This window comes from Ruditapes philippinarum, unplaced genomic scaffold (genome assembly GCF_026571515.1).
Source record: "Ruditapes philippinarum isolate M1 unplaced genomic scaffold, ASM2657151v2 ctg2087_1_1_1_1, whole genome shotgun sequence".
Taxonomy (NCBI): Eukaryota; Metazoa; Mollusca; class Bivalvia; order Venerida; family Veneridae; genus Ruditapes; species Ruditapes philippinarum.
The window spans coordinates 50,798-72,267 of record NW_026853355.1 but is presented as its reverse complement, the minus strand read 5'-3'; the positions used below and the strand labels follow the sequence as shown (position 1 = coordinate 72,267).

At 31.8% G+C, this 21,470-nt stretch overlaps 1 protein-coding gene across 5 annotated transcripts in view; it reads left to right on the top strand.

Annotated features, from left to right (window-relative positions):
* Nucleotides 1-21,470, top strand: part of LOC132736607 (SNF-related serine/threonine-protein kinase-like) — a 44,872-nt gene that overhangs the window by 12,799 nt on the left and 10,603 nt on the right. For 2 of the 5 annotated variants that reach the window (XM_060723769.1, XM_060723767.1), the window contains exons 3-6: nt 461-670; nt 6,801-6,983; nt 7,529-7,543; nt 19,513-19,920. In XM_060723769.1, coding sequence (XP_060579752.1) covers nt 461-670; nt 6,801-6,983; nt 7,529-7,543; nt 19,513-19,920 — 816 coding nt within the window. The remainder of the gene's footprint in view (nt 1-460; nt 671-6,800; nt 6,984-7,528; nt 7,544-19,512; nt 19,921-21,470) is intronic. The other 3 variants (XM_060723771.1, XM_060723770.1, XM_060723768.1) reach the window with 2 other exon arrangements.

Below are 21,470 nucleotides of genomic sequence, written 5' to 3'. Positions count from 1 at the left end.
AAAAGATTGTGAAATATTGTTAATTCCTTGTAAGGCTTTTTACAGGTTTTATTTATGGTCTTGACTGTTAGCAATATGACCTTCCCTTTATCGCTTTGGTTAAATATGTAACAACCATTCATACGGACCCATATTTAACCTTTCTAAAATCTTAAAATCTGATAATATAATTTGAATGATTTACTTATTTTGTTATCTGTAGATAGAGAAAAACGTCATACTTTTTGCTGTCTTTAAGTGTTATACTACAATCCATATCTAAACATATTAAAAAGATGTATTGCTTTTAAATTTATCTGTACTTTTGAAGTTTTGCTGCTACTCTTGACATAAATTAAAAAAACTATGCAAATATTAGAAAAATAATTTGGTTTTACTCAGTATTTAAATATCTTTTAGTCTGTTCCATTGTATGTAAAGTTTGTTTTAGTACTTATATGATTTTTGTGGAATTTTGCAGACTTGTATCTCTGATGCTGCGTAAAGAGCCCGGTCATCGTGCCACCTTACAGCAGATTGAGGAACATGCTTGGTTGAAGACTGGGGCAGATGATATACCACATTTCCACATGCCTCTAATTTCTAGAGAGAATGTCACAGAAGAGGTGCACGTTAATGTTGTAGACAAAATGGTCGAAGGCTGTATTGCAACCAAGGAAGAAATATTACAGTAAGTTTATATAGGACAAGTTTGATACTGACTGGCCCAGTTTTGTCATTACTCTTACACTAATAAAGATATCAAACTGCATATTTTTTACAAAAATATTGATCTGACCTCTTTTTGAAATGTATACTACAGTTTTTTTTTATATCTTTCATTGTTGTCTTTGTTTGGGTTGATGACATAAATCTGTCATACTTTATAAAAAAAATACATAAACTGTAATCCTCCCACTACATTGTATTTTACCACAATAAATTCATTACATTTGAGCCGCGTCACGACAAAACCAACAATGGGTTTGCGACCAGCATAGATCCAGACCAGCCTGCGCATCCGCGCAGTCTGATCAGGATCCATGCTGTTCGCTTACCAACCCTAACTGATAGCAAACAGCATGGATCCTGATCAGACTGCGCAGATGCGCAGGCTGGTCTGGATCCATGCTGGTCGCAAACGCACTGTATTGGTTTTGTCGTGACACGGCTCATTTCATGATTGAATGATGAATATTATAAACTTAATTGTTTAGTAAATTCATAATACATTGAGATAACAGTAGGTCTGATCAACCAAAATTACCCTACAGAAGTAAACAGGCTTCTGTGGCTAAGTGCTTATGGATGCTGATCTCTTGCCCATTACTGGTTTGGGTATAAATAACACCAGGGGCATTGATTTGTCTTGTGTTAGGAAGTCATTCAGCTAACTTTCAATAGATTTGTTGAGCTATGTGGGTGTCTGCCAGTGCTTGAATCAATGCATGTAGCCACTCAATGTTTAAGGGCTTCCTTCTTCAGTAATGTACTAAAATCACCTTATTACTTATATAGTATCTGCATGACATTTATAAAAATCTGTTCATCTTTATTCTTCTTGAGTCTGATTAAAAGTTATGCTACTATTAAGTGCTACATGAATTCATTTAAATGTCTTGAATTATTTGTATACGATGTGTATGCCACTATCAAGCTAACTAGAAACACAAACTTGTGTTCAATTTTTGTTTAATTTCCCTTTTTACATGAAAATGCAAGTTTTAAAAAAAAATAAGATTTATGTTTAATAAGAAGTTCTTCTGATTTTTATAAAATAAGCTTGATTTAGAATTTTGTATTGATTGGCCAATGATAATTTATAGATTGTTGAAGTACTTAAGGATAAATTTACTTCCGTCATTGATACAAGTATAAAGAAATCATTCTTTGCCTTCCTTAATAAAAGAAAGATATTTTTCAAATGAAAAATAAAGATTACAACATAATTTTACTGCATGTATTGTATAGGTTTACATCATTATCATCAGCTTCATATGAGATATTAAGTCATTTGTGAAGTATCATATTATATTGAACCTCTCGGGGATCAATATGGGCTTTAAATGTGTATTGTCTGACACATAGATTGAATAAATGCTAACTGAAAATCACATAAATTGTCTGACACATAGATTAAATAATTGCTAACTGAAAATCACATAAATTGTCTGACACATAGATTAAATAATTGCTAACTGAAAATCACATAAATTGTCTGACACATAGATTGAATAAATACTAACTGAAAATCACAAATATCCCTTCAAAACATTGATTGTTATTTTCATATTTATGTGTTTTAGAGAAAGGTGTTGTAATAGAGTAGATACAGTTAATGAATTATTGATGTAAGCTATTGCATTTAATGAATTCCTTACTATTTTATTAGTGGGAATGGTGAAGTAAATTCAGATTTAAGAGAAGAGAGGTTAACACCAGAATGTCACCATTAATAAAATCTGTTGGTTCTTCATTTTGAGGTTTTTAAAGCTTAAATAATTTCTGTCACGATACTCATTTTTGGGTTTATAAATAAATTTTAAGCAATAGAAAAAAATCAAACATAATCAAATTTTTTGAAGGATGTTTAACTATGTATATTCATTACATAATTAGCATTAACTAAAATCATCAGAATTTAAAGCAGGTTAATATTTTGCCTTCAATATCTCATGCTATTCCTCAATAACCTGTTCAAAGCAACTTAATCTATGATACCCTTCCTTTGTATTATGTACAACCAAATATATCTTCAACAGATACCTGGGGCATCATTGACTGAGTTTGTGAGTAATTAAGGTTCCTGACAAAATTGTCCCTTCCAATTTGTAGGCTCAAATACCCCAAGGGATATTTTCATGTGCGGAAGCTATTCAGCTAGCTTATGAAAGATGGGTGATTCTAATCAAGAGCCATCGTTGGTTACCCATGGTATATATTCGGTATATACATGTACTACATTATGTAATAGATTATGTAGTATATACAGAATATATGTACGACAGTATATATACTGTGGTTAACAATGATCAGGTGCCTGCTTATACCTGAAATAAGACATTAAGTGGTACCTGAGTTTCTCTTCCACTAATAAAGCTTGAAAGTTGCCATGTGACCTTGACCTTTAAAGTGCTGGAGTGACTTCAAACCAATCAGTCAATCAACTGATAAGCATCTTCTTCTGTTCATAGCTATATACATGTACAAATTAAACTTCATATTTGAAAGTGTATGTGAAGTGTATATTTCCGACAGTGGAAACTGTCCTGGTCAGTTCATCAGGAAGGGTCACTGTGTCTATTATTGTATCAATCTTATAGTGAAATAGTTTCCAGATAATTTACTCATCAATCTTTGCTGCACCCCTCCCCTAAAAAAATTTACTCATCAATTTTTGCACCACCCTTCTAAAGAGACAAGATCCAATTCAGGACATCTGAATGTCAATTACAAAATTTTCACAGGTGTAATGATTATAAATGTGTTTATGTAAACAAGGCTATATATATATATATATATGAAATAAACACCTTGTACATGATAGTATATGTTTAGATATGGCATGTGATAAAAGACAGGGTCAATATCAAGATACACCATCTGTTGCTGTTAACTTTTATAGTAACAAATAGTCACCTTAGGCTAACGGTCTTGTTTCAAGTAAAAAATATGTGTTGTATTGAAACCTATCAAAATTAAGCTGATTGGAAATATTTTGTATGCTTTTTTGCAATTAAAAATTTTACTTATTTTTTAAAAAATAAAATAATCTTTAAATAACTTTGTATAAATAAGTCATATTGCAATTTTCATTATTGTCCTTCCATCTACCTAATCAACAGAGTTCAGCCATTAACAGTGTGTTTATAACAATGTGTTTGTAACATTTTCACAAAAATTGTTTTAATTTCATGTAAGAAATTCACGCTTTCAGAGATCTTAAATTTAATCATAAAAAGCAAGTAAGGAAATTTGTTATCACAAAGCTGGGGTTAACCAATATTGCGCCTGCTAATTCCATATTTTTTTGCTGATTTTCTTATTTTCTTTTTTACTGTATTTGAAGGTCTGTTATTATTGATTAGTCTATACCATAACCACCACATTCCCCAACAATTTGTATTTCCTTTGACATTTGAGTCTACATGATTGTCATGAAATTACAGCTGTTGAATTGACTCCCTCATTTTCTCAACTTAAGCTCTCTTCACTAATTGATAAGTTCCAATAGGATTGATTTTTTGACATTTAACAACGGTTTTCTGTTGACTTCCTTTTCTGATTGTTTGAGATGGAAAGATTATTAATGCAAGAAGGTGTTTGTTTTTTTTTGCTTGCTTTTTTTCCAAAAGATTTCTGTGTTTCTGGTTGTTGGTTTATATTGCCTAGTTTTATGAAGACATGAACGGAAGTTTTATAACCTGAGACTTCCTCAGAGAGACATAAAATGCCAGATAGATAGGGCTAGGATAGTCTATATAACACTATATTAGCTTTATACATTCTGATAAATTAAGTTAGCCACTAAATACAGCAGCTGATTGATTATCTGTGTAGTATATCATTTCACTTTAAGTATGTTTGTTTGTTTGTTTGTTTCATTTTACGCCTTTTCCCAACAGTATTTCAGTCATATAGGTGGGTAGTTTCCTAACCATCGTTCCTGGAGAGTTACACCAGTACTAAATTACCTTCCTCCGCGCTAAACTACCAAAGCATCTCCTGGAGATCGAACCCACGCCAGAGAGGTAACTGGATTAGAAGTCATCAACTCTAACCCCTCGACCATGGAGGTTGTTTTCACTTTAAGAGTTGACAACAATTAAGACATAAACAGTTATTAAATACAACATTTGCTATATCTCTAAATTGTATATTTTTGGACATAGCATAGGTGTTTCCATTATGTTCTATTAGATATGTAAATAGATGTGAAACTTAATTTACAAAATACATTAAAAATGCTGTGTTCGGAATATTTTTTGACTGATCATCATTATAGAAGTCTGTGACCATCAAAGCTATTTTTACATTTTTTTTCCAAGAAAAAATATCAACATGTATTGATTAGTATAGAGTTCCAGGAAAGCCCATCAAATGAATGATTGATTTTTGTAAAAAGATGAACTAATTGGCTGAATGGTCTAGATTGCTTGTTTGAATAATTGCTCCTATCATTTGTCACTAAATTGTCTTATTTCTGGTTTGTGACATCATACTTTTGATTTCTTTATGTAAATGTGATTATCTAAAAAAAATTCTTTTTTATGTTGAATAAGTTGTTGTAATTTTTACAAGGTCATGTTGCTGTTTTAATATAGGCAATGCTGACTGACTTCTTAAATGCCCATTATGCCTTAGAAATGTTTTTTCATCTCTAAAAGCTTTTTTATTTATGGCGTTTTGGAATACTTTAGTTTTCCAAAAAGTTGCTCATTGGCCAATTACCAGAACCATCTTTTTCATCTTTAGCTTCTTCTTTTTTTTTGCTGTTTGTACAGATATATTGATTTAGTATTTTGTGTGGAAGTCAAAGTACTACTTTGTTTATATTTTGGTTCTTATATCATCACAGGCTATTTCATATTTATCACTACATTCTTTAGGGTTCAAGCATCTGACATGCTCTAAACCTATTATTAAAACATTATAACAAAATATTTTGACATGCCAAAGCTAGATTCTGAGATATCTTTGTTATGGGTTAAGGGAGATATTGCCCATACCTAAAACAGCACAATATCTCAACCTGCATTACAATTAGTGGGGCTACTCTTTCTAAAGAAATAAAAATTTATTTATTTCTGAGGCATAATGTGCCTTTATCTTGTTGAAACTTTGTAATTAGTGGTCTACTGATTATAAGACAGAGCCTCACAAAATATGTGGTCTGTGTTTACTTATCTAATATATAAAGGTACCTGTCTGATATTTGATGGATGCATTAATAGTTTGTTTCACATTATGACCAAATAAATACAAATTGAACCAAGCAATTCTGTAGCAGATAATTACACCAAACTTCAAAACTACAGGTGATGATTACTGTTGTGTGTCATCAATGTATTAATAATGTCATCTGATTGGCAGTGATGTTCTCTGTAGATCAGGAAAATTGTTGTACTGTTTGTACATATTAAGGCCAGTAGGTCAGCAGATTTTTGCTACTAATGGAGTGTGAAGTGGATGATGTACCCACTATCCATATCTGGTCAATATTTATTTAAGTAACTGGCAACATCTATAATTATGAAGAATAAAATGCTTGATCAGCACTTTTTATAAAGCTTTTTTTTGCTACAGACTGATTGTTTTGAAATGTCATGACAGTGTAGATATAGATTATCTCCGCTGACTGAAAAAGTTTGAAAGTACATTAATGTCTGCTACAGATTTTCGTCTCTTAGATATTACGCAATGCTCTGCAGCTCAGCCAGATTATTTTGGTCTATTTGTTTTGCTTGTGGCTTAGATGTGCAAAGAAAACCTTAAAATGTTAGCATAAATGTCAAAGTTCTAATTCTGCAGACCTTCACTTAACATAGATTTTCCAACCTTCTAGAAATGCATTCTTTATATACAGTGTATATGATATATGGGTTGGTTTGTTTTGTAAGAAAACTGCTTGACTATCTTTATATGAACTGCTTTGCTTTAAGGATATATGTTAGGAATATTTTTTCAAGCTTCAAGCTGGAAGTAGTCACCCGATATTGAAGAAAGCATTTTGACCAAATTAATGTATGGTCAAACCGTTATACCAAAACTTGACTTGATCTATACTATTGAAATAAAAATATGTTTATTTTTCTTTTCAGATCTATTGAAAAGGACATGTATAACCACATTACAGCAACTTACTATTTGTTGGCTGAGAGACGTTTACGAAAGCACCGTCAGGAGATGGACAACCAGGCTGCATTGTTGCAATTACGTAAAAATTCTGCCCCACCAGGAAGCCATCCAAAACCCCATTTAGAACCATTGGCACTATCTCCACGGTATGTGTGTTAATATAAATTTATACCAGACCCATAATATATTATCTTAGAATTTGTTACTGAGTTAATATTATTAGCCTATTTAGGTTTTTTGTCAGTTTTCTTTTTGAAATATAGTCTTACATGTTTTCAGATTTTGCTGTGTGTTGATTGGAAGAAAGCATTATCTACATAGTATCAGGAGATATTTTTAGAAATTATATTATATATTTTCCACTGAATATTACATTGTGGATGACGGAGCTTAAATTGTTTGACATTTCAGTAAAATTTATTATGTATCAGCAAAAAAGATGTGATACTTTTTCAGCAGCAGTAGCTGCGTCATGCAGGGTTTTCATTGTTAACAGATTGGCGATCCATATCATGTAAAATCGGTTGTATTTTCAGCCGATAGATAATAATACTCACTCGACCCTCGTCCAAATTGGTTGTTTTCATTGGCACATCAGTTGCCTAAACTAAGAATGAAAACCCTGGTCATGTTAGATTTGATTAGTTCAGTGTTTATATATAAATTATAATTAGCATATTCCTTTTTCCAGGTTTTTGTGGTCCTTGTAAGTTTTATATGTTAGACTGTGTAAAGTATTTTATGTTTATTTGTCCAATTTATGCAAGTTTGTTAAAGCACAAAAATTATATAATGTAGAATGTTTAAAAAAGAAAACAAAAAAAAGAGTTGCAATAGAATGGAAAAGTTGTGTTCTTGCTTCATAATGATAATGAAAGCTTAAATCTATACACAAGTGTTTGTCATGTGTTGGAAAATGCAAATTTTTTGTTTGTCTCGTAAAATTTGGCCTTGCTTGTGACAACCTTAGGAAATGTATACTATATATTTATATGTATATATATAAATGTATATATAATCATCACTATCTATTTATAGCAATAATAATCCCATTATTTAGATGACTAAAGCAGTAGCATTCATGAATAATTGTATACTGAATGATGTTGTGATAATAATGGGGCGAAATTATTTTGTAAGAAATGGGATTTTTTTTTTTGTGCAAAGTCTGGTATTTTGCAATATTTGAAAATAGTGTTATTGTCTCTGCCATTTTGTTTTTTAAGTAGTAAATATTTTCTGGAAATCTGAATATTTAGTTTCTTAGAATTTATAATTGATTGTTAGGGGGAAAAAGAGAGCTTTTAATGTTTTATATCTTGTTATGGCTTGCACTTTAGAAAAGGAGGAAGTGTGTCAGCTTGCTGTTTATAGGAAATGTCAGGAAAGCTTAGAAGAAAAAGATTTGGTCTGTGTTTGGTGAAAATATGTTGGGAGTCAAAGTTTGAGATTTAAAGAAGAATTCTTTGTTGAAACATACTTTAGGGTGGTTACAGTCAAACAGTATTGTGTTGATCTCTCAAGTGATTGTTTCCAATTTTGTTATGCCCTGTTTGATAATGTGACGTAAGTTTTGGTGGTATATAGCAGTGACCTCATAGGTCTGTTGGTGAGGAGGTGCTACAGGTTTCAGGCTATAATTAAAGGTAGGCACGAGATATTGTCATCCACTACGAATTTAAAGAATGGTTTTGTGGAGACCTTGCTTTGGATTAATTTTGGACCCCCTTGGGTCAAGGTCACTGTTTCTAACAATGGTTTCCATACATTAACTAAGAGTCAGGAATGAGATACTGTAAGAAAACTTAGTACATAGCAAGCTTATGTGGAGACCTTGCTTGCGATTGCTTTTTGGCCCCCTAGAGCCAAGGTCAAGGTTTTTAGTAACTAGAAAAAGATAACTGCACGATAACTATTATACCATTTTGGATTACAACTCTAGTTTACATGTAAATCTGTAGACCTTGGATTTGTGAGTTTATAAGTTGTAGGTGCAGGATTCTGTTTGGTTTCTGTGATGACAACAATTCATCTTGGTTGTTCATAATGTATTCTACGATGAACATATTAAAATAATTTTAAACTGATGGCAGTAATTTTGCAGAAAGAGGTGAAAGTGGGTACACTGAATCAAAGAATCTGCCTGAAGTGTTTTAGACTGGATAAGTGTTAAAATTGCTTCTCAATCAAGCGAAAATAAAAGAAAATGAAATTTGTATGAATATTACTAAACAAATTCTTTCTTAGATTTTTAATACCATTTAATTTCATATTTATAATCACTACTTGAAATTACTTGGTTAAAATAAATGCTTGAATTTTGAGTCAGCATTCAAACAACATAAGTTTGAAGAACAGAAATAGAAACAAATAAACAAAACAAAAAAACACTGATTATATTGCCTGAAGTAGGTTAACAAGTATATATTCACAAATTCCTCTAATGGAATGGAAATCTCTTTCTTTTACGTGATAGAAACCCAACGTAATAATGTAATACCTAATTAGGTTTTAAGACTCCGTCTAAGTCGTGTTTTACTTCTGAAATTTTTATATACGGCCAGACAAAATGACCTTTTCCTAAGCTTTGCACTTAGAAAATCCTGATTAAACTGGTGTTTGCTATATTTTCTATATTACTTTTGTTTTTACATTGTGTGTATTTCAATTGCTTTATATAACACTTTCTTAACTAAATGACCTTTATAGACATGTTAGGACACTGGTGTTATTATGTAAGTTGTGGGTTGTTTTTTTTCTTATTGACTGAATACATACAATCAAAGGTTTTTTTAATGTAAAATAAACGTATTTCAAGGAATGTGAAAAACGCGTTAAGGTCAGAATTGCAATAATAATAATTAACATACCCTCATTCTGATCTTAATAATAATTCATAAAAAATATTATGGAAGTATGAGTCACAAAAGAAGAAAACAAGAGAATGAATAACTAAAAGGAAGTAAGTGCAACTGTGTTACTTAATTACAAAGTTAACGCAACTGTCAGCAGGATGACATACAAAAAATGAAACTGAGGAATTTTATTGTCATCAAGTGTTGTCATTCTACAGGACTTAAAAACAAAAAATGCATCCCCCAAAAACACAACATAGACATATTTTGGTGATTAGTAGAATGTTATATAATGATTGTATTATAGGTAAGCTTCATACTGTGTGATCTGCTGGAAAAAAAAGTTACAAAAAAGGAAATTTTTTGTAACCATATTTTATGATAATGTCTAGTCCCCCCCCCTTATCTCAGTATTGGGATTTGTAAAATAAAGGGTTACTGGTTGGATCCTCAAGGAAGGCAAAATTTCTTGATGACAAAAGAGTTATATAATTGAGTCTTATAGTCGTTTGTCTCTCATCGTTGATTCAGAAATCGTGTGGGAATGGTTGTCGGTCACTTGTGTTGAAATTGGTTATTACTGGTTAATTATCCAGGAAAGCCGGTTAGGTGAGATACGACTTATCTTTATGTCAGAAACAATCAGATTTGTTAAAATGAAAGCAATTTAGTAGTGATGGTAAGTTGAGATTGACCATACTTTAATGGACACAGTAACTTTTACTTAACTGTATTAAAAAAAAGTCTTGTCCATACATAACAACATGTAAAACAGTTTAATTGCATAATTCTATAAGATAAAAGTTGTTTGTGTACGGCTATCTATTCTGAATTTCAAGAATATAACTGAAGGGAAATACAGGTAGTTAAAGTCTGCTACACTGACTGCCTAACTATTGATTTATTTAATTCAACTATCACTTGGCCTTGAGAAATTCTAATGGCTGTCTAAATTATTAAAAGCTTTTATTACCAATAAGAGCTGTAGTATAATCCTTGTGTTAATAATAAGAATAGTATCTATACATTGACCTAATGAGGCTACTTTGTGGTCATTCTATGACCTGAAATGGTTGTTCAGCTTACAAGCTGTAAAATGTCTTTATGGTTTAAATTGAGCCGCGTCATGACAAAACCAACATAATGGGTTTGCGACCAGCATGAATCCAGACCAGCCTACGCATCTGCGCAGTCTGATCAGGATCCATGGTGTTCGCTATCAGTTTCTCTACTTGCTATAGGGTTTGTAAGCGAACAGCATGGATCCTGATCAGACTGCGCGGATGCGCAGGCTGGTCTGGATCCATGCTGGTCGCAAACCCATTATGTTGGTTTTGTCGTGACGCGGCTCAATTGTTGTTAAACTCAATTACTGACTGATCCAAATTTAGTGTTTACCACAACCTTTGATGTTCTATAAAAAGATTTATTACAATAATTCTATTGTCATATTAATCTGGTGTAAAGTAAGCATTAATTTTGAAGATTGTCCGGATCGACTTGTTACTAAATTAATATGTAGGACAGATGTTAAACAATTCAACAAACAGAACAATATGTTATAGCATGTAAGCAGAAAAACAAATTAACAAACCAACATTCAACCAGGAAATAGAAATATCTTTACAAAAGTCTTAAATTTGAGTGATATCTGAAAGTTTAAAAAAAAGAATGGAAAAAAAGCTGTTTAACATAATTATTATGTTAATAGGATGGATAACTATATTTTGTTTGGTAAATTAACACCAGTATATTATAAATTCACTCTTGTTTCATACAGTGACAAGTCTATTCTTTTCTAAGCCCAATATTTTATTTACCTTTTTAAAACCCTTTAAATTAAGCAAAATAGACAGTTTTCAAAAAAAGTTAAATTTGGAAATAGACTGGAATCCTGTTAAAATTTCCCTATAAAAAGTTTAATATAGAAATATATTGGATTGATGCTATAGTAAAGTATGTGGTTCAACCTTTTCTGGTGAGAATAAGTAACAAAGAAATGTTGTGAGAGTTATCAGACTGGGAAGAGAGTGGAGAATAAAACTACTAATGATTTTATCTAATGATATACAGTACCATTGCCAAACTCTTGTCACGATCTGTCTTCCATTTACTCCATTATATACTACATTCTTGGAACATTCAATGTAAACAAAATTATTTAAATTCCTCTCTGTGAAAATGTACAGTTTTTAATTAAAATGATGACTGAAGTTTTGTATCTGTTTGACTCGTCTCTGACATAGAATAATGTTAAAACACTTGAAATATTTTACTACAAAGAGTGTACCTAAGAAATGAATGAAGCTAATAAAAGATTTAATTCATTTCACAATTGATTGAAGTACTATGTGAACCTTTAACTGATACTGAACTTAATCACCCACATTTGGCAGTAATTTGTTGTAAGGGGGCATTATTGTACATGTAGTTCACTATTCAAGACCTATAACTCAAGCATACATAATTCCATTTGTGAGCTTAACAATTCTGGTCAAAGTTTCATGTTCCAGTTCTGTTTTTGAAGCTCAGCATGTATGTCTTTGAAAGTCTTAATTGTTGCTTCCATTCAAAGACCTGTAACTCTTGTGTGGATTTTTTTCCTGAGTGATTTCCCCTTTGTCAGAACTTCCTATATGTGTCACTGACTCTTGTACTGAAACTAGGTTGCTTAAAAAGATATGTTTTAATTTGTTCTAGATTTTATTGTTTAACAGCAATTATTATTTCTTTAATTTCATTTCTTAGCATTAACTGTATGGAGAATAAAATAAATGTGTAAATCTATAATTGTGAATTCCAGTCACAATAATTGGAAAATTTCCCATCTAAGTAGAAGTCTGTTTTCTCAAATATTGCCAAAATGTAATTTGCTAAAGGGCAATGTTCTGAGTTGTCTTTTAATATTAAGGAGGGGAGACAGATATAGCCTATTGTATCATGGTATAGAGGCATGAAATGCTATAAGCTGACTCTATCTATCATTGTAACTATGATATATTTCAGGAAAAATAAAAACTTGCTGTTTCCAGTGGTAACATATCAATTTGGAATTTGATGCTGAAAATGGCAATGCTGGAAACAGGTTTTCTTTGTGTTTTATTTAAGTTTATAAAATTTTCTTTGGGGTAATTAGGAAATGTCACAGCAAAGATATTAGAATATAAGAGGAAAATCCCTGATTAAACAATGGTATGATGTAATTTATTAGTTACAGGAAAGATTTTAAGACATTTCTGTTGTTGTTTATTTTCTTTATTACATCATTGATTCTGATATAAAAGCTTGAACTATGTTTTAGGAATAGGATAGTGTGAACAAGCAAAACTTATTTTACTCACCTGAAGTATGTAAAATAAAGTAAAAGAGATTATATGACCAACAAAATTCTATCACAGACACTCTCGTTTGGTATTATATAGTTAACCTTTTTATATGCATTAGTGTATCATGCCTTGCAGTACATATGCTCCGTCCAGCTAAACCAGACTTGATAGTGGCGATAACACAAATTTCTATTTAACTCTTTTAAACTGACCATCTTGTAAGTCTAAAATTCAAAGCAGACCAATATTCAGCACACTAAAAATTAAAAAAAAGGGAAAGCAAGCAATTTTGCATAATCTGCTTTTTAGAGGAAATTTCTTTTATCTTCAGCATCAATTATACAATCTATTCTATCAAACCTGTGCAAGATTTGTTACAACAGTTTACCTTTGTATTTTATTGCCTCCTGGAAGGAAATATGCCAAATCTAAACAAGAAGCTAAATGCTAAAATTTCCTGAAGTTTCCCTGTCTTGTCTATTTTTTTGTTTGTAAATCATTTTTGACAAATTGTTACCTGTCAGGTAATTTATGTTTAAACTCGGATATGTGTAAGACTTATAAGCCCAGCTGGCTTTTCCGACTGGGAGAAAACACTATGAATGAAGTTTTTTACCCCCTTGAAAACAACTTGAAACAGATGTTTTACTGGAATAAGTAATCCAATAAATTTACAGGTCTGCTTCACTCTAGTCTTGTTAGTTGTGAATGAAAGTTTGCACTAAGAGAAGATGTTTTTACAACTTTGGGAAAATTTATTTACCTGTACATAAGAATAGAATACTTGGTTCAAATTTATATATAGAATGTTTATAGAATCTGTGAAAGATTGCAACCACTCCTATATTGCACCACATCATTTACTGTAAAGGTTTTTAATTGGATACTTAAATAATATTAATATTAAGGATAAAATATATTTTAATAAGTTTTGGAAGAGAGTGGATGAGAAAGATATCCAGCTAGTGTACAAAATGTCGGTGGTCCCCATTTGTGCCTATAATAGTGTACAGAGGGGCAGCTGAGGTCTTCCTCCACCAGTATATAAAGCTGGAAAGTTTCCATATGACCTATACAGTGTTGGTGCAATGTTAAACACAATCCAAGAAAAAAAAAGAATAATTATTATTTGAATGTAGATTATTGCTTCAAAAGTTAGTTTTATTATATGACTGTATATTAAGATCTAGTACTTTTACATGTAGATCGATCAGTTTGTTATTTGTTAAGCAGTTCAGTTGTCCATTTAAATTCATCTGAGTTTCACATTTCTCTTTCGCCTAGTTCAATTTAGTTTTATTCGGTTTCACCCAGTATAATTTGTGTAAATTTGTGTACAGAAATGAATTTGTCCTGCCATTCATTTTACATTTATATAGAGAATTGACTTTACTTTATCAGGATAAAAAGTTATTCAGCTGGCAAACAACATGGATATGCAGGAGTATATAATATAGGTGGCAAAAAGTTATTAGCCCCGGTTTCAGCTGGATGAGACTTGAGGGATGACACTGCAATTGTGCATTGAATGTGTGTATTTTGGGTATCAGACATTCATGTTGTTATCATTCTGGAAGGATAAGATCTTGGGACAATACCCTGATAGCTAGAAGTAGATGGATTTCTCACATAAAAAATACCATCAACATAAATGAAACAATTTATATGTTATCTAGAATGTTGATTGTTTTCAATAAATGGGTTGTTGGTTGTAGGGCAAAGGAATACACAGTTCTAATAATGTAATATCATAGTAATTTAGAGTCATAGGAAGTGCAAACTGTCCTAAATAAAAGAACAAGAGGGACTTGAAGCATTTTGAGAGTTATGTATGTCACATAAATTGTAAGATATTTTTGTCATATAGTAACAATGTTGATATGTCATGATAACATTTATGTTTGTTTTATGACTTATGCATTATAAAACTTCAATAAAATGGTAAATAAAATGGTGAATAAACTTAAAGCTAAGTTTGAAAGGTATACTTCAAAGACCTTATTATAGGAAAAGTGTTGTAAAATTAAAGCAATATTTGTAAAAGTCAAGGTGATATATGATATGAAATATTCACTAAGAAAATATTTTTATAACTTCTCCAGTTACTTATAGGGATGGGACAAATTTTCGAAGTAAAATAAATTATTATGGTAAAAAAATGTATTAGTCAGCTAAGATTCAAGTTTGATTAAAAAAGAAAGAAAAAAAGAAAATAATAAGATAAAACCTTGTTGTCATCAGTATGAATCTTTTAACGGAATTTGACAACTGCTATAACATTAGGAACTGGTAAACTATTTTGCCTTTTGAATTGAAATTTAACAGGACACCAGCAATTAAAACCCTATTAAATAGCTTTTCAATAAGACTGTCTTTTTGGAAACATTAGGACACCAGCAATAAAAAGATTTTGAGTAACGAAAATAAAATTATTTCTGAGGCATACTGGGTCTTCAAATAACTAAAAAGAAATTTACATTTTCAGCCGACTATTAGAAGAGTAGGGCAAAATTGTACTCCTCCCTGGTGTCACCATATTGTACTAGCATCACCATAATACTTAATTGGTTAAGTTTCTGCGTGCAAGTTGGTATGTTCAAAACTACCGCAGTGATTGGATTGGAAACTTCACAATTACTTATTCAATAATAGTTGAGGGAGTTATAATTAATGACAATAATAATTTTTCTACTGTAGTCTTTAGACATACATGAATATTTTCTACCATAGCGTTTGAATTGGTTCAACATTCATTGTGACAAAAAAAACACTTTTCTTTCATCTGCCAACATATTTCTTGTCAAGAAGTCACATCTTCAGGTGTCGTGAGACTCATTTTATGTTGTATATCAGTGAGTGAATAGTAACTTCTCATGCAATACAAACATTATTTTCTTCTTGATATTTGTGGGAATATTCATTATCTTGTTGCAAAGAAAAATCCTGAGGCAGAATATTTTAAATTTGTGAAATTTATTCAGCTTTTAATTTAAAGTTTCACGTTTCAAGTTGATCAATTAGTACTGAGTTCTTGTCAATGATTAGTTTTCATCAGAAACCTTTAAGATGTCAGGTTTAAATAAAAAAATTCATCATGTCAAACTTGAACAGGACATGAAAGTGTCGCGAATTACATGTAGTTTGGTGTTAATAATTAAAACAGTGAATAGTTTTTAGCTCGACTTTTCTATGAAAAGGGGAGCTATCCTACTCGCCCCGGCGTCGGCGTCGGCGTTAGCGTTAGCGTTAGCGTTGGCGTCACACCTTGGTTAAGTTTTTCGTACCACCCCACTTTATTTCAGAAGTATTACAAGTATGGCTTTGAAACTTACCATACTTGTTCACCATCATAACCTCCATCTACAGACAAGAGTACATAACTCTGTCAAGGTTTTTGACAGAATTATGGCCCTTTTTTGACTTAGAAAGTGTATTGAGCTTGGTTAAGTTTTTTGTACCACCTCACTTTATTTCAAAACCATTGGAGGTATTGCTTTGAAACTGACCATACTTGTTTACCATCACGACCTTCATCAACAGACAAGAGGACATAACTCTGTCAAGGTTTTTGACAGAATTATGCCCCTTTTTGACTTTAGAAAATACATTGAATATGGGTAAAATCCACTTATTGCCTTAACCCTTCGAGATATTGCTTTGAAACTTTTAATGCTATTTCACATCATTACCCCCATCTGTACGCAAGAGAAGGTAACTCTGTCAAGGATTTGTTTTAAAAATTAAGGCCTTTTATCGACTTAGAATCTTGGTTAAGTTTTTTGTACCACCTCACTTTATTTCAAAACCATTGGAGGTATTGCTTTGAAACTGACCATACTTGTTACCATCACGACCTTCATCAACAGACAAGAGGACATAACTCTGTCAAGGTTTTTGACAGAATTATGCCCCTTTTTGACTTAGAAAATACATTGAATATGGGTAAAATCCACTTATTGCCTTAACCCTTTGAGATATTGCTTTGAAACTTTTAATGCTATTTCACATCATTACCCCCATCTGTACGCAAGAGAAGGTAACTCTGTCAAGGATTTGTTTTAAAAATTAAGGCCTTTTATCGACTTAGAATCTTGGTTAAGTTTTTAGTACCAGTCCACTTTTTGACTGAACTGTTTGAGATATTAATTTGAAAGTTGGAATACTTGTTTACAATCATGATTCCCAAACATGTCCAGGAGAAGGTAATTCTGTCAAAGATTTTATTTGAATTATGGCCCTTAACTGTCAATGTTTTGTATTATAGGCAAGCACTAAAAAAGTCGAGCGCGCTGTCTTACGGACAGCTCTTGTTTTGTTTGTTTGTGGACCACCTTAAGGAGAATTAGACATTGAATAAGAAGTCATTACTATGTCAGTATGTGTATTGTTACTTATCCACAAATCTCTTGATTAATGTGAAGGTTTCAAAGTGTTTAATGATTAGATTTTTTTCCTTGTGACTTAAAAATCATATAAATTTAAGTACTGACTGTGAAGGGTTTTCTGGTTATGATGCAACATTCATAGTTCATCTTTTAAGTACATTTTATTTACGTTATAAAGATAAAACACTTCGTGTTGGCAATATGAAGTACAAGGATGACTTTCTCTTTCTTGACACCGGTCAGCTTGATGGTGAAAGATTGAGGATGTTTTTAAATGACAATTATAAACATGATGTTACATCCTTATAAACTCATGCTTTATTTCTGAAATAAAGACAGATCAGCTGTTAGTACTTGGTGTTGATGAGGCCCATTTGTCTAGATCTGGTAATAATAAGTGTAAAAACTGTCAATAAAAAGAAATAGATATGCTAGGGAAGTAGTGATTGTCAAAGAATGATTGGGATTTGTTGTAGTATTGTGACAAAGAAACATTGTTACATATAATCTCCAATAATTGCCTTGTAACAAGATTCTAGGGCATCGATTCATCACAGACACAAATGTTTTTCCATAAAGCTGCTCCGAGATATATCATAACTTGTTATAGCCTGCCAGAAAAATGATTGAAGGTTTTTTTCTGAGAGGCAATAATAGATATATTGAATGTCAAATGCAACGCTGTGTAAGTAACCTATTCTTCTAGTTTATTGAATTATAATAGTGTTGCATGGAAAGCCTGGGGATCATCATTAATGTCCAGGAATGTTTGGTTACATATAACATTCTATAAACCCCGCCCCCTCAGATACACAGGGAAGTAAAGCATCATTTATAGACAATATTACAGTTTTATCACATCGGAATTATCATTCTAAGAGTGAAGCATTACAGGAAGTAGACTGGTTCCTGTTATATATTCTGGTGTCGTCTGCTTTCCCTAAATTGCGTCTGCTTACTTAATTGCGTGTACTCTTGTATTTTGTCACCCAATGTTTACTGCTTAATTTGTGGAACGCTGAACTGTTACAAGAGACTGGAAGTGCTGGTGCCTATATTGAATGTATATGTGAATTTTTTAAAGGTTTAAATCCTTTGAATTACATTAAGCTGAGAGGTTTATAGAGAATTCTGAATGGTATATGAGACCCATGCATATATTTGATTGGTTGCAAGGTTCTTGGTGAAGCTTAGTTCTGTGTCCCGGTACGCATATGTTTATTACGGACGCATATATTTCAAAGCAAGGAATGGCATACGCTTAATTTCACCCAACCGTTGGAATGGTGAGCAGGCTGATTGCTTAAAGTCATGGGGAATGACTATTGGCGGCTTCATGCGCAAATCCCATAATGCAATTTTGTTTACACTGGCTTTTATAGAAATCAAAAAAATCAAAATGAAAATGTTTACTGTAATGATTTTGAATTATGAACTTTCTCTGGCAGCCCAGACTTTGTATTATAAACAAACTGGACAAAATCTATTCAGCCAAGGATAATGGTGTCAAAGCCATTATTGACTATCTTGTCAAAGTAAAATAATCATATTGGCTTTTTGGCCATTATGAAGTTAAACATTGCAATAGTTTTTATCAATTTTAAACTACCTTGTATATGTCAATCAAATGATTAACAGGCAAAGGTGCAATAATAAAACAAAGATTGTTCAATATTTAAACAAATTGTTTTCATAGATTTTGAAGGTTGCATGCCAAATTATATTTAATGTCATATTATATCAATGGCTTACAAGTCAATATAAGTCATAATATTTTATATACATTTATATTGATATGCATCACAGTTTAAAAATGAGGTGAATAAGATAATCTCCAGATTTGTTTATGGTTATTCAAATTTAGCATATAATCTTTACAACTCCAGGCTGATATTTCAGATAGTATTAATTTGTTATACATCATTTATAAAGGCAATGGTATGACTTTACAAATTTTATTAATGATATGGAGGGGAAAAAGGAAAACATCTCGGGTTTTGCCTTTTAATAATTATGGTAACATTATAGCCTAGAAAGTATTTTATGCTTGCATAGTAATTTTAAATACATACACTTTATTGACATATTAATTTCTTTAATTTTTCAAAGAAGAACAAGGGAGATAAAAAAGACAAAGACAGCCCCGTTAAGCCAGCTCATTATACCGGAAAGTCCGACGGAGGTCGGTGAGTCTGATCCTAGGAGTGACTACTTTACTACATTGACAAACAGCCAGACGCTTGATCGTAGAACGAGAAATCGAACTTCAGTTAAAACAGCGCCATCTAGCCCTTCATTGGCTATCCCGCACTCTGTCAGGCCTCTGTACCCAATGACAAAAAGTGTGCCCGAGATCCATGAGCCAGTTAGACAGAAACAGAAGAAATCTCGTGCATTTTCAAGAATAGCCATTCTTAGTTCCTACTTTGAACAGAAGATTGCAGCTTTATCAGGAAATGGAAGCTCTCAGAAAAAATCTGGATGGCGGCTGCCCGGGTTTTCCAAGAAGAAGAGAAGGTATAAGAATGCAGTCATGTTGAGATTTGAACCCTTAGTAGACTTTAGGTTGCATTTTGAGGAAAGTTTTAAATGCATGGAAAAGTTGTGCAGAATGCCACCTATGTTGTCTTAAGAGATAAAAGTAGAATTTACCATAAAGGAGCAATGGTCAAGGGGCTTCATGCTTGTACAATGATAAATGTCGGAATGAAACATAACTAACATAAATGTTTTAATTTGCATGTTTAACAACAATATTTGGTACACCATTGCAATAAAAAGAAAGGAGCTCATTTAAAATTGATAAAGTACACTGAATATCTAATCATTAGAGAAAAGTTGATTAGGTTATTCCATTAAACAGAGAGGATTACTTCTCAATTAATAAACAGAGTAGTTTCCAGGTATTGGCACATGATATGTAATACAAACTTGAAAAATTTAAAGTTAATACTAGAACAGGTTACTTTAATGTCTGTTATGTTGGGTTTTATTTGTTTCCAAATACATGATCACTGCTGCATCAGTTACTACTTACGTGATATATTTCTCGTATCGTACATTTATGGCGTTTTACTGCAGCAGTAACAATGTCTCAAGCACACAGAGTTCTACAAAATTGTCTCATCATTGCATTCCTCTGGAAAAGACAGCAATTTACGTAAATGCGGAGGCGTGTTGATTTAAGTTAATGCAACAGACTGGAAACAATTTCCATAATAATTTCCGTGTTCTGCTTTGTATGCAAATGATGGTAAACGAACTTATTAAGCCATTTTTTCTCAGGTTTTCTCTCTCTCTTTTTTAGTGAAAAAGCTAGACTGGTATATAGTATAACAGACAATGGTTGCTGGGGCTGATAAATCAGCCTAGTGCCAGTCTGTATGTGACTTATTAAAGAAATAAAGAAAGTTGTGGTTCTTTTTGCTATTGATTTTTTCAAGCCTTTAGCTCTATTGTTTTAATATTCTCCCTGCTACACCATCTGTGATATGATACTCTTGTTGGAGTTAGGTAAGTGTAAAGTTGCTGAAATAAATTTCACTTAAGTTGCTTAAGTATTTTGGTCAAGAATAATACAGTAATTTAAGAGAAAGTTTAATTTCCTTGCTTTAAGAGCAATTATAAGTGATAGACAATTCTAGGGTTGTTCAGTTCAAATAGCATCACTGTATGTTATATAAAGTGAAAATAAAAGAAATCATCATTTGGTGATGGGATTTATAGAATATTGATATGAGAAAAAAGCAACCATGTGACTGTTCTTTTTGAAGTAATAACTTAATCTTGCATATAAACATTGATATCTCATTGATAATTGCAAGATAAGTGTATTATTAATTGGTATGCCATTTGATTCATCAATATAATTGGTATGCCATTGATTTCATTGATAAAATTGATACGTTATTTGATTCATTGATAACATTGGTATGCAATTTGATTCATTGATAAAATTGGTATGCCATTTGATTAATTGATAACTATGGTATTCCATTTAATTCATTGATAAAATTGGTATGCCATTTGATTCATTGATAAAATTGGTATGCCATTTGATTCATTGA